Source organism: Oncorhynchus kisutch, unplaced genomic scaffold, assembly GCF_002021735.2.
Source record: "Oncorhynchus kisutch isolate 150728-3 unplaced genomic scaffold, Okis_V2 Okis02a-Okis13b_hom, whole genome shotgun sequence".
Taxonomy (NCBI): domain Eukaryota; kingdom Metazoa; phylum Chordata; class Actinopteri; order Salmoniformes; family Salmonidae; genus Oncorhynchus; species Oncorhynchus kisutch.
In genome coordinates, this window is record NW_022261979.1 from 10,451,245 (window position 1) to 10,464,887 (window position 13,643).

Genomic DNA, 13,643 nt, shown 5'->3' on the forward strand with positions numbered 1-13,643 from the left:
TATTCCCTACATAGTGCACTACTTTAGACCAGGGCTAGAACCCTATTCCCTACATAGTGCACTACTTTAGACCAGGGCTGGCACCCTATTCCCTACATAGTGCACTACTTTAGACCAAAGCCCTGTGGCGAATAGGGAGCCATTTGGGACACACCCACAGAGTGTTTGGTCAAGGCTCGGTGACTGATGCCGTACGCTGCAGTGTTGCACTTCACACTTTACACATAATAACATTCATACTCAAAAAGTGGCTGATCTCATACTGACAGGACAGAGGAGGTAAGAGCTGTTCATACCACTCAGACATACTGACAGGACAGAGGAAGGGTAAGAGCTGTTCATACCACTCAGACATACTGACAGGACAGAGGAGGTAAGAGCTGTTCATACCACTCAGACATACTGACAGGACAGAGGAGGTAAGAGCTGTTCATACCACTCAGACATACTGACAGGACAGAGGAGGTAAGAGCTGTTCATACCACTCAGACATACTGACAGGACAGAGGAGGTAAGAGCTGTTCATACCACTCAGACATACTGACAGGACAGAGGAGGTAAGAGCTGTTCATACCACTCAGACATACTGACAGGACAGAGGAGGTAAGAGCTGTTCATACCACTCAGACATACTGACAGGACAGAGGAGGTAAGAGCTGTTCATACCACTCAGACATACTGACAGGACAGAGGAGGTAAGAGCTGTTCATACCACTCAGACATACTGACAGGACAGAGGAGGTAAGAGCTGTTCATACCACTCAGACATACTGACAGGACAGAGGAGGTAAGAGCTGTTCATACCACTCAGACATACTGACAGGACAGAGGAGGTAAGAGCTGTTCATACCACTCAGACATACTGACAGGACAGAGGAGGTAAGAGCTGTTCATACCACTCAGACATACTGACAGGACAGAGGAGGTAAGAGCTGTTCATACCACTCAGACATACTGACAGGACAGAGGAGGTAAGAGCTGTTCATACCACTCAGACATACTGACAGGACAGAGGAGGTAAGAGCTGTTCATACCACTCAGACATACTGACAGGACAGAGGAGGTAAGAGCTGTTCATACCACTCAGACATACTGACAGGACAGAGGAGGTAAGAGCTGTTCATACCACTCAGACATACTGACAGGACAGAGGAGGTAAGAGCTGTTCATACCACTCAGACATACTGACAGGACAGAGGAGGTAAGAGCTGTTCATACCACTCAGACATACTGACAGGACAGAGGAGTTAAGAGCTGTTCATACCACTCAGACATACTGACAGGACAGAGGAGGTAAGAGCTGTTCATACCACTCAGACATACTGACAGGACAGAGGAGGTAAGAGCTGTTCATACCACTCAGACATACTGACAGGACAGAGGAGGTAAGAGCTGTTCATACCACTCAGACATACTGACAGGACAGAGGAGGTAAGAGCTGTTCATACCACTCAGGCATACTGACAGGACAGAGGAGTTAAGAGCTGTTCATACCACTCAGACATACTGACAGGACAGAGGAGGTAAGAGCTGTTCATACCACTCAGACATACTGACAGGACAGAGGAGGTAAGAGCTGTTCATACCACTCAGACATACTGACAGGACAGAGGAGGTAAGAGCTGTTCACACCACTCAGACATACTGACAGGACAGAGGAGGTAAGAGCTGTTCATACCACTCAGACATACTGACAGGACAGAGGAGGTAAGAGCTGTTCACACCACTCAGCTAAACTGGACTGGTTCCACAGAGGAGTTAAGAGCTGTTCACACCACTCAGCCAAACTGGACTGGTTCCTTAGAGGAGTTAAGAGCTGTTCATACCACTCAGCCAAACTGGACTGGCCTGGTTCCACAGAGGAGGTAAGAGCTGTTCACACCACTCAGCCAAACTAGACTCTATAAATATCTCTTCAAGGTTCGGCCCTATAAAGATTTCTTCAAGGTTCGGCCATAAATTAGACTCTATAAAGATCTCTTCAAGGTTCGGCCATATAAAAGGACAAACAGACTGGAGTAACGGGTTACTTCCTGGTTCCAATCACTCCAACGTTAGTGTGTGAATACTGAAGATTGCTGGTGTGGGCTGGAGAAATGGCTTTGACTTTGACATTGTAGCAGTGTTCACCTCTGATTACATTTCTCCATTGTGGGCTGTTGGAAGGGCTGGAGGAAACACTGTTCTCTATACTGGGCCATTGTGTTATGAACAGTGTACAAGTCAAGTGTGACAAACATACCTAACCGGTATGTATATACTGTACATCATAGAACAGAAGGGCTGAAGAAAGACTCTTCACTAAACAGTGTGTTTGGTGTTGTGTGTTAATTATGGACAAATCATAGATCCTTGGATCTTACATACATCATACAGCTGGAAGGACAACCCCTCCTGTGGCCTACTGGGTAATAACAGAGGAGACAGCTGGAAGGACAACCCCTCCTGTGGCCTACTGGGTAATAACAGTGGAGACAGCTGGAAGGACAACCCCTCCTGTGGCCTACTGGGTAATAACAGTGGAGACAGCTGGAAGGACAACCCCTCCTGTGGCCTACTGGGTAATAACAGTGGAGACAGCTGGAAGGACAACCCCTCCTGTGGCCTACTGGGTAATAACAGTGGAGACAGCTGGAAGGACAATCCCTCCTGTGGCCTACTGGGTAATAACAGTGGAGACAGCTGGAAGGACAACCCCTCCTGTGGCCTACTGGGTAATAACAGTGGAGACAGCTGGAAGGACAACCCCTCCTGTGGCCTACTGGGTAATAACAGTGGAGACAGCTAGAAGGACAATCCCTCCTGTGGCCTACTGGGTAATAACAGTGGAGACAGCTGGAAGTACAACCCCTCCTGTGGCCTACTGGGTAATAACAGTGGAGACAGCTGGAAGGACAATCCCTCCTGTGGCCTACTGGGTAATAACAGTGGAGACAGCTGGAAGGACAACCCCTCCTGTGGCCTACTGGGTAATAACAGTGGAGACAGCTACAGTACCTGTGCAAACCAATTAAAAGTGAAGGAAGAAGCATGTGAATATAATATATTCTTCTGGTATTTAGATTCTACTGTATATTAAAGAAAAGCTACATAATTGTTCAGCTATCTTTGACCACCAACGATCACGCTCATCTTCCGTCCCTAACCAACCTCTTCCTGGTTCGACCTGGTCCGTCTCCAAAATGGCCGCCGAGTTTCCTGTATCGTGTGGTAGCAGGTCAGCTTCTGACAGGGAAACTCAGTGAGCTTTTGCTGTCTTGACTGTAGTTCCTGTCCCTCTTGAGAGTCTTTGGCACCTCTCATTCTTATTGAATGACTGAGACACAAGCTCCTCATCCAAGACAATCCATTGGGCAAATCTGAAAATTAGCACCCTATTCCCTATGTAGTGCACTCTTTCTGCAGTTGTCTGTCTATATAGAGAATAGGGTTCCATTTGGAACACAGCCCCTTGTGTATTTCCTCTATTCTCTAGCGGCCCGGCTAGCTGGTCCCCTGTGTGTTGCCATGACCACCAGTGGGCCGCTCGCTGTGCTGTGATTGGCAGCTGGCACGTTGCCCCTCCCCCCCGAGGCCCCTCCCCTCGTCAGTGGGTCTTCCACAAGGGGTTGTGATACACCCAGCCCTCGCCCTGAGAGAAAGAGAGACAGAGAGAGAGACAGAGGCAGAGAGCGAGAGAGAGACAGAGAGAGACAGAGAGAGAGAGAGAGACAGAGAGAGAGAGAGACAGAGAGCGAGAAAGACAAAGAGAGAGTGAGAGACAGACAGAGAACAAGAGAGACAGAGAGAGAAAGAGAGACAGAGAGTGAGAGAGGGAGTTTTTTGAGAGGATGAGAGAACGAGAGAGAGAGAGAGAGACAGAGAGCGAGAGGAAAAGAGAGAGACAGAGAGAGATAGTTTGAGAGAGAGAGAGTGCAAATATGTTTAGCAGTGTCTTTTTAAAAATCATTTTGATTGTGAGCACACATTAAAGACAAGACCAGGGAAGCTGACTCAAAGTTCGAGGTAATGTCAGAGGTCAAAGTGAACCGTTCAGGTCCTAGTTCCTCACCTCCTTGATGAAGTACTTGGGTGTCCAGGGTGTGTTGGAGGCAGCTCTCTGTCGGCCCTCTGCTCTCTGCCTCTCCTCCAGACAGTGTTTGTGCTCTGTAGCAGAGTCAATGTTTCCTGATCTCAGAGCTGAGGTGACATGCTGCCACAGACGCCTGTAGAGGGACACTATACCATTATTACTGATCTCAGAGCTGTGGTAACACTCTGCCCCAGACGCCTGTAGAGGGACACTATACCATTATTACTGATCTCAGAGCTGAGGTAACACTCTGCCCCTGTAGAGGGACACTATACCATTATTACTGATCTCAGAGCTGAGGTAACACTCTGCCCTGTAGAGGGACACTATACCATTATTACTGATCTCAGAGCTGAGGTAACACTCTACCACAGACGCCTGTAGAGGGACACTATACCATTATTACTGATCTCAGAGCCGAGGTAACACTCTGCCACAGACATCTGTAGAGGGACACTATACCAGTATTACTGATCTCAGAGCTGAGGTAACACTCTGTCACAGACATCTGTAGAGGGACACTATACCAGTATTACTGATCTCAGAGCTGAGGTAACACGCTGCCCCTGTAGAGGGACACTATAGCATTATTACTGATCTCAGAGCTGAGGTAACACTCTGCCCCTGTAGAGGGACACTATGCCATTATTACTGATCTCAGAGCTGAGGTAACACTCTGCCCCTGTAGAGGGACACTATACCATTATTACTGATCTCAGAGCTGAGGTAACACTCTGCCACAGACGCCTGTAGAGGGACACTATACCATTATTACTGATCTCAGAGCTGAGGTAACACTCTACCACAGATGCTTGTAGAGGGACACTATACCATTATTACTGATCTCAGAGCCGAGGTAACACTCTACCACAGACGCCTGTAGAGGGACACTATACCAGTATTACTGATCTCAGAGCTGAGGTAACACGCTGCCCCTGTAGAGGGACACTATACCATTATTACTGATCTCAGAGCTGAGGTAACACTCTACCACAGATGCTTGTAGAGGGACACTATACCATTATTACTGATCTCAGAGCTGAGGTAACACTCTGCCCCTGTAGAGGGACACTATACCATTATTACTGATCTCAGAGCTGAGGTAACACTCTGCCCCTGTAGAGGGACACTATACCATTATTACTGATCTCAGAGCTGAGGTAACACTCTGCCACAGACGCCTGTAGAGGGACACTATACCATTATTACTGATCTCAGAGCTGAGGTAACACTCTACCACAGATGCTTGTAGAGGGACACTATACCATTATTACTGATCTCAGAGCCGAGGTAACACTCTACCACAGACGCCTGTAGAGGGACACTATACCAGTATTACTGATCTCAGAGCTGAGGTAACACGCTGCCCCTGTAGAGGGACACTATACCATTATTACTGATCTCAGAGCTGAGGTGACATGCTGCCACAGACGCCTGTAGAGGGACACTATACCATTATTACTGATCTCAGAGCTGTGGTAACACTCTGCCCCAGACGCCTGTAGAGGGACACTATACCATTATTACTGATCTCAGAGCTGAGGTAACACTCTGCCCCTGTAGAGGGACACTATACCATTATTACTGATCTCAGAGCTGAGGTAACACGCTGCCCCTGTAGAGGGACACTATACCATTATTACTGATCTCAGAGCTGAGGTAACACTCTGCCACAGACATCTGTAGAGGGACACTATACCATTATTACTGATATCAGAGCTGAGGTAACACGCTGCTCCTGTAGAGGGACACTATACCATTATTACTGATCTCAGAGCTGAGGTGACACTCTGCCCCTGTAGAGGGACACTATACCATTATTACTGATCTCAGAGCCGAGGTAACACTCTGCCACAGACATCTGTAGAGGGACACTATACCAGTATTACTGATCTCAGAGCTGAGGTAACACTCTGTCACAGACATCTGTAGAGGGACACTATACCAGTATTACTGATCTCAGAGCTGAGGTAACACGCTGCCCCTGTAGAGGGACACTATACCATTATTACTGATCTCAGAGCTGAGGTAACACTCTGCCCCTGTAGAGGGACACTATACCATTATTACTGATCTCAGAGCTGAGGTAACACTCTACCACAGATGCTTGTAGAGGGACACTATACCATTATTACTGATCTCAGAGCCGAGGTAACACTCTACCACAGACGCCTGTAGAGGGACACTATACCAGTATTACTGATCTCAGAGCTGAGGTAACACTCTGCCCCTGTAGAGGGACACTATACCATTATTACTGATCTCAGAGCTGAGGTAACACTCTGCCCCCAACACCTCACCGTGATTCGTAGTGTCCCTGTTTCTCCATGGGGCGTATCTCCCTCCCTCCCTCCTCACCGTGATTCGTAGTGTCCCTGTTTCTCCATGGGGTGTATCTCCCTCCCTTCCCTCCCTCCCTCCTCACCGTGATTCGTAGTGTCCCTGTTTCTTCATGGGGCGTATCTCCCTCCTCACTATGATTCGTAGTGTCCCTGTTTCTCCATGGGGCGTATCTCCCTCCCTTCCCTCCATCCCTCCCTCCCTCCCTCCTCACTGTGATTCGTAGTGTCCCTGTTTCTCCATGGGGCGTATCTCCCTCCCTCCCTCCTCACCGTGATTCGTAGTGTCCCTGTTTCTCCATGGGGCGTATCTCCCTCCCTCCCTCCTCACCGTGATTCGTAGTGTCCCTGTTTCTCCATGGGGCGTATCTCCCTCCCTCCCTCCTCACCGTGATTCGTAGTGTCCCTGTTTCTCCATGGGGTGTATCTCCCTCCCTTCCCTCCCTCCCTCCTCACCGTGATTCGTAGTGTCCCTGTTTCTCCATGGGGCGTATCTCCCTCCCTCCCTCCTCACCGTGATTCGTAGTGTCCCTGTTTCTCCATGGGGCGTATCTTCTTCCTGATGACAGGCAGCTTGGAGGTGTTGATGACCTTGGTCTCTCCACTGCTGTAGGTGAACTCTAGGGTACCGTTCCATTCCCCTTGGGCCTTACACACTATGGTCCCCGTCGGGTTGTGCTTCACCTCCGCTGTCACTCTAACAGGAAGAGTGACGAAGGATGCCGATGTCATTAGGTCAGACACATACAGATGGATGGACGAACACACACACAGCCACCGTCTCAAACAGGGAGGGATAGGAATGACAGGGACCATCAAGATACCTTTTATACACATGGAATCTCTCTCTCTCTCTCTCTCTCTCTCTCTCGCTCTCGCTCTTGCTCTCGCTCTCTCTCTCTCAGACCCACCTGTGTATCTTTCCTCCATAGAAGGGTTTAGTATGGAAGGTAACGGTGGCAGAGTATCCACTCTTGGCACAACTGATGGTGACTTTCCCTCCCAGCTCCACCCAGGGTACGGTAAGAATGGAGCGGGCGTAGGCACAGGGCAGAGTGAAAACATACTCCTCATCATGCTCCAACAGACGTAGAACACCTGGAGGAGAGAGACGAGGAGAGAGAGAAAGAGAGAGAGAGGGAGTGGAGAGGGAGAGGAGAGAGAGAGAGGAGAGAGAGAAGAGAGAGAGAGGAGAGAGAGAGACAGAGGGAGAGGAGAGAGAGGGAGTGGAGAGTGAGAGGAGAGGGGGAGAGGAGAGAGAGAGAGAGAGGGGAGAGAGAGAGAGAGACAGAGGGAGAGGAGAGAGAGAGTGAGAGAGAGGGGGGGAGAGGAGAGAGAGGGGAGAGGAGAGAGAGGGTGAGAGGAGAGAGGGGGGGAGAGGAGAGAGAGGGGAGAGGAGAGAGAGAGAGAGGGGGAGAGGAGAGAGAGAGACAGAGAGAGAAACAGAGGGAGTTGGAGAGAGAGAGAGAGGAGCACGTAAATAGAAGATATGCCCACAGACTTTTATCTCCCTCACCAACTTCAAACATCAGCTATCTGAGCAGCTAACCGATCGCTGCAGCTGTACATAGTCTATTGGTAAATAGCCCACCCTTTTCACCTACCTCATCCCCATACTGTTTTTATTTATTTACTTTTCTGCTCTTCTGCACACCAATATCTCTACCTGTACATGACCATCTGATCATTCATCACTCCAGTGTTAATCTACAAAATTGTAATTATTTGCCTACCTCCTCATGCCTTTTGCACACATTGTATATAGACTCCCCCTTTGGTTTCTACTGTGTTATTGACTTGTTAATTGTTTACTCCATGTGTAACTCTTTGTTGTCTGCTCACACTGCTATGCTTTATCTTGGCCAGGTCGCAGTTGCAAATGAGAACTTGTTCTCAACTAGCCTCCCTGGTTAAATAAAGGTGTTCTCAACTAGCCTGCCTGGTTAAATAAAGGTGTTCTCAACTAGCCTACCTGGTTAAATAAAGGTGTTCTCAACTAGCCTACCTGGTTAAATAAAGGTGTTCTCAACTAGCCTACCTGGTTAAATAAAGGTGTTCTCAACTAGCCTACCTGGTTAAATAAAGGTGTTCTCAACTAGCCTACCTGGTTAAATAAAGGTGTTCTCAACTAGCCTACCTGGTTAAATAAAGGTGAAATAAAATAAAATAAAATAAGGGGAAATAAATAAATAAATAAAAAAACACCACAAAGCACCTGGCTCTGTTCACAAACACACCCTACAGAGAGATGAACCTGGAGAAGAGTCCCCTAAGCAAGCTGGTCCTGGGGCTCTGTTCACAAACACACCCTACAGAGAGATGAACCTGGAGAAGAGTCCCCGAAGCAAGCTGGTCCTGGGGCTCTGTTCACAAACACACCCTACAGAGAGATGAACCTGGAGAAGAGTCCCCTAAGCAAGCTGGTCCTGGGGCTCTGTTCACAAACACACCCTACAGAGAGATGAACCTGGAGAAGAGTCCCCTAAGCAAGCTGGTCCTGGGGCTCTGTTCACAAACACACCCTACAGAGAGATGAACCTGGAGAAGAGTCCCCTAAGCAAGCTGGTCCTGGGGCTCTGTTCACAAACACACACTACAGAGAGATGAACCTGGAGAAGAGTCCCCTAAGCAAGCTGGTCCTGGGGCTCTGTTCACAAACACACCCTACAGAGAGATGAACCTGGAGAAGAGTCCCCTAAGCAAGCTGGTCCTGGGGCTCTGTTCACAAACACACACTACAGAGAGATGAACCTGGAGAAGAGTCCCCTAAGCAAGCTGGTCCTGGGGCTCTGTTCACAAACACACCCTACAGAGAGATGAACCTGGAGAAGAGTCCCCTAAGCAAGCTGGTCCTGGGGCTCTGTTCACAAACACACACTACAGAGAGATGAACCTGGAGAAGAGTCCCCTAAGCAAGCTGGTCCTGGGGCTCTGTTCACAAACACACCCTACAGAGAGATGAACCTGGAGAAGAGTCCCCTAAGCAAGCTGGTCCTGGGGCTCTGTTCACAAACACACCCTACAGAGAGATGAACCTGGAGAAGAGTCCCCTAAGCAAGCTGGTCCTGGGGCTCTGTTCACAAACACACCCTACAGAGAGATGAACCTGGAGAAGAGTCCCCTAAGCAAGCTGGTCCTGGGGCTCTGTTCACAAACACACCCTACAGAGAGATGAACCTGGAGAAGAGTCCCCTAAGCAAGCTGGTCCTGGGGCTCTGTTCACAAACACACACTACAGAGAGATGAACCTGGAGAAGAGTCCCCTAAGCAAGCTGGTCCTGGGGCTCTGTTCACAAACACACCCTACAGAGAGATGAACCTGGAGAAGAGTCCCCTAAGCAAGCTGGTCTGGGGCTCTGTTCACAAACACACCCCACAGAGCCCCAGGACAGCAGCACAATTAGACCCAACCAAATCATGAGAAAACAAAAAGATAGTCCTGTCCTGGTTCTGTCCTCTCTGCTCCTCTCTCTGAGTCCTGTCCTGTCCTGGTTCTGTCCTCTCTGCTCCTCTCTCTGAGTCCTGTCCTGGTTCTGTCCTTTCTGCTCCTCTCTCTGAGTCCTGTCCTGGTTCTGTCCTCTCTGCTCCTCTCTCTGAGTTCTGTCCTGTCCTGGTTCTCTCCTCTCTGCTCCTCTCTCTGAGTCCTGTCCTGGTTCTGTCCTCTCTGCTCCTCTCTCTGAGTCCTGTCCTGTCCTGGTTCTCTCCTCTCTCTGAGTCCTGTCCTGGTTCTGTCCTCTCTGCTCCTCTCTCTGAGTCCTGTCCTGTCCTGGTTCTGTCCTCTCTGATCCTCTCTCTGAGTCCTGTCCTGGTTCTGTCCTCTCTGCTCCTCTCTCTGAGTCCTGTCCTGTCCTGGTTCTGTCCTCTCTGCTCCTCTCTCTGAGTCCTGTCCTGTCCTGGTTCTGTCCTCTCTGCTCCTCTCTCTGAGTCCTGTCCTGTCCTGGTTCTCTCCTCTCTCTGAGTCCTGTCCTGGTTCTGTCCTCTCTGCTCCTCTCTCTGAGTCCTGTCCTGTCCTGGTTCTGTCCTCTCTGCTCCTCTCTCTGAGTCCTGTCCTGTCCTGGTTCTCTCCTCTCTGCTCCTCTCTCTGAGTCCTGTCCTGTCCTGGTTCTCTCCTCTCTCTGAGTCCTGTCCTGTCCTGGTTCTCTCCTCTCTGCTCCTCTCTCTGAGTCCTGTCCTGGCTCTCTCCTCTCTCCTCCTCTCTCTGAGTCCTGTCCTGTCTCTCATCTCTCCTCTCTGTTTTCTGTGTTACATCCAAAGTACTGCCCTGGCCTGGCCTTCTCATCTCTCCTCTCTCTGAGCCCTGGCCTGGCCCTCTCATCTCTCCTCTCTCTGAGCCCTGGCCTGGCCCTCTCATCTCTCCTCTCTCAGTACATTACATAAGAGACAGCTGGGTGAAATCTGCTGCGGGCAGAAACCCAGGTCTGACAGATCCACATCTGTTTCCCCAAGACAGGAGGGGTGGAGAGGGGAGGGGAGAGAGGAGATGGCCCTGCCTCAGTGTCTTTCTGGAGGGGTGGAGGGGGGAGAGGAGAGGGAGGCTAGGGCCTTGGTGCATCTGTTTCCCAAATACAGGAAGGGTTGGGGCGGCCGGCACATTGCAGGAAGTGCTCAGTGAGAGGCTCTCGGCTCGCTAGCCTGGCAGCGCAATTGTGAGAATGTGTGAGAATGCCAGGTCAGCGTTTCTTACTAAGAGTGCCCACATCACCTGCTGTCACAAATACACACCCACACACTCACCAGCATGCTAGCACACGTGTACATGTGCACAATCACACACATACACACACACACACGCTTCACAGAGACATGCTTCCCTCCCTGTCTGCCTGCCACACAAGGTTCGCTGCAAAGGATGCTGGGGGTATACGACGTGGTGCATTAGATGTCACCGAGTGACAGACAGTGGAGCCAATCCTCTGTCTCTATATCAGGCTACCAGGTTGACCATCACAATCCCCTGTCTCTATATCAGACTACCAGCCTGGGAGACACCTACAGCCTCCTACAGCCTGAGAGACACCTACAGCCTGGGAGACACCTACAGCCTCCTATAGCCTGAGAGATACCTACAGCCTGAGAGCCAACTGTGCATATGGTCCTACAGCCTGAGAGCCAACTGTGCATATGGTCCTACAGCCCGAGAGCCAACTGTGCATATGGTCCTACAGCCTGAGAGCCAACTGTGCATATGGTCCTACACCTGAGAGCCATACTGTGCATATGGTCCTACAGCACTGAGAGCCAACTGTGCATATGGTCCTACAGCCTGAGAGCCAACTGTGCATATGGTCCTACAGCCTGAGAGCCAACTGTGCATTATGGTCCTACAGCCTGAGGAGCCAACTGTGCATATGGTCCTACAGCCATGAGAGCCAAACTGTGCATATGGTTCCTACAGCCTGAGAGCCAACTGTGCATATGTCCTACAGCCTGAGAGCCAACTGTGCATATGGTCCTACAGCCCTGAGAGCCAACTGTGCATATGGTCCTACAGCCTGAGAGCCAACTGTGCATATGGTCCTACAGCCTGAGAGCCAACTGTGCATATGGTCCTACAGCCTGAGAGCCAACTGTGCATAGTGCATATGTCTACAGCCTGAGAGCCAACTGTGCATATGGTCCTACAGCCTGAGAGCCAACTGTGCATATGGTCCTACAGCCTGAGAGCCAACTGTGCATATGGTCCTACGCCTGAGAGCCAACTGTGCATATGGTCCTACAGCCTGAGAGCCAACTGTGCATATGGTCCTACAGCCTGAGAGCCAACTGTGCATATGGTCCTACAGCCTGAGAGCCAACTGTGCATATGGTCCTACAGCCTGAGAGCCAACTGTGCATATGGTCCTGACAGCCCTGAGAGCCAAACTGTGCATATGGTCCTAACAGCCTGAGAGGCCAACTGTGCATATGGTTCATACAGCCTGGAGAGCCAACTGTGCATATGGTTCTACAGCCTGAGAGCCAACTGTGCATATGGTCCTACAGCCTGAGAGCCAACTGTGCATATGGTCCTACAGCTGAGAGCCAACTGTGCATATGGTCCTACAGCCTGAGAGCCAAACTGTGCATATGGTCCTACAGCCTGAGAGCCAACTGTGCATATGGTCTACAGCCTGAGAGCCAACTGTGCATATGGTCCTACAAGCCTGAGAGCCAACTGTGCATATGGTCCCTACAGCCTGAGAGCCAACTGTGCAATATGGTCCTACAGCCTGAGAGGCCAACGTGCATATGGTCCTACAGCCTGAGAGCCAACTGTGCATATGGTCCTACAGCCTGAGAGCCAACTGTGCATATGGTCCTACAGCCTGAGACAACTGTGCATATTGGTCCTACAGCCTGAGAGCCAACTGGGCATATGGTCCTACAGCCTGAGAGCCAACTGTGCATATGGTCCTACAGCCTGAGAGCCACTGTGCATATGGGTCCTACAGCCTGAGAGCCAACTGTGCTACAGCCTGAGAGCCAACTGTGCATATGGTCCTACAGCCTGAGAGCCAAACTGTGCATATGGTCCTACAGCCTGAGAGCCAACTGTGCATATGGTCCTACAGCCTGAGAGCCAACTGTGCATATGGTCCTACAGCCTGAGAGCCAACTGTGCATATGGTCCTACAGCCTGAGAGCCAACTGTGCATATGGTCCTACAGCCTGAGAGCCAACTGTGGCATATGGTCCTACAGCCTGAGAGCCAACTGTGCATATGGTCCTACAGCCTGAGAGCCAACTGTGCATATGGTCCTACAGCCTGAGAGCCAACTGTGCATATGGTCCTACAGCCTGAGAGCCAACTGTGCATATGGTCCTACAGCCTGAGAGCCAACTGTGCATATGGTCCTACAGCCTGAGAGGCCAACTGTGCATATGGTCCTACCTGAGAGCACCTGTGCTATTGGTCCTACAGCCGAGAGCCTGTGCATATGGTCCTACAGCCTGAGAGCCAACTGTGCATATGGTCCTACAGCCTGAGAGCCAACTGTGCATATGGTCCTACAGCCTGAGAGCCAACTGTGCATATATGGTCCTACAGCCTGAGAGCCAACTGTGCATATGGCTCCTACAGCCTGAGAGCCAACTGTGCATATGGTCCTACAGCCTGAGAGCCAACTGTGCATATGGTCCTACAGCCTGAGAGCCAACTGTGCATATGGTCCTACAGCCTGAGAGCCAACTGTGCATATGGTCCTACGCTGAGAGCCACGTGCATATGGTCCTACAGCCTGAGAGCCAACTGT

The 13,643-nt window shown here is 50.3% G+C and overlaps 1 protein-coding gene across 1 annotated transcript; it reads right to left on the bottom strand.

Annotated features, from left to right (window-relative positions):
* Positions 1–1,287: 1,287 nt before the first annotated feature.
* LOC116359257 (oxysterol-binding protein-related protein 10-like) lies at positions 1,288–13,328 on the bottom strand. The gene is made up of 5 exons (XM_031811822.1): positions 13,283–13,328; positions 7,323–7,575; positions 6,926–7,108; positions 4,052–4,205; positions 1,288–3,631 (listed from the first exon to the last, which is right to left on the bottom strand). The coding sequence occupies exons 1-5, from the start codon at positions 13,326–13,328 to the stop codon at positions 3,587–3,589; spliced, it is 681 nt and encodes a 226-aa protein (XP_031667682.1). The 3' UTR covers positions 1,288–3,586.
* Positions 13,329–13,643: the final 315 nt, after the last annotated feature.

Excerpts from the sequence above, each read along its gene's own strand:
- LOC116359257 (XM_031811822.1), bottom strand. The coding sequence starts at position 13,328 with ATGCACAGGCTCTCGGCTGTAGGACCAATAGCACAGGTGCTCTCAG. Across the intron at positions 7,109-7,322 it reads TATGGAGGAAAGATACACAG|AGTGACAGCGGAGGTGAAGC; the intron begins GTGGGTCTGAGA and ends TCTTCCTGTTAG. Across the intron at positions 4,206-6,925 it reads CAGGGACACTACGAATCACG|GCGTCTGTGGCAGCATGTCA; the intron begins GTGAGGAGGGAG and ends GTCCCTCTACAG.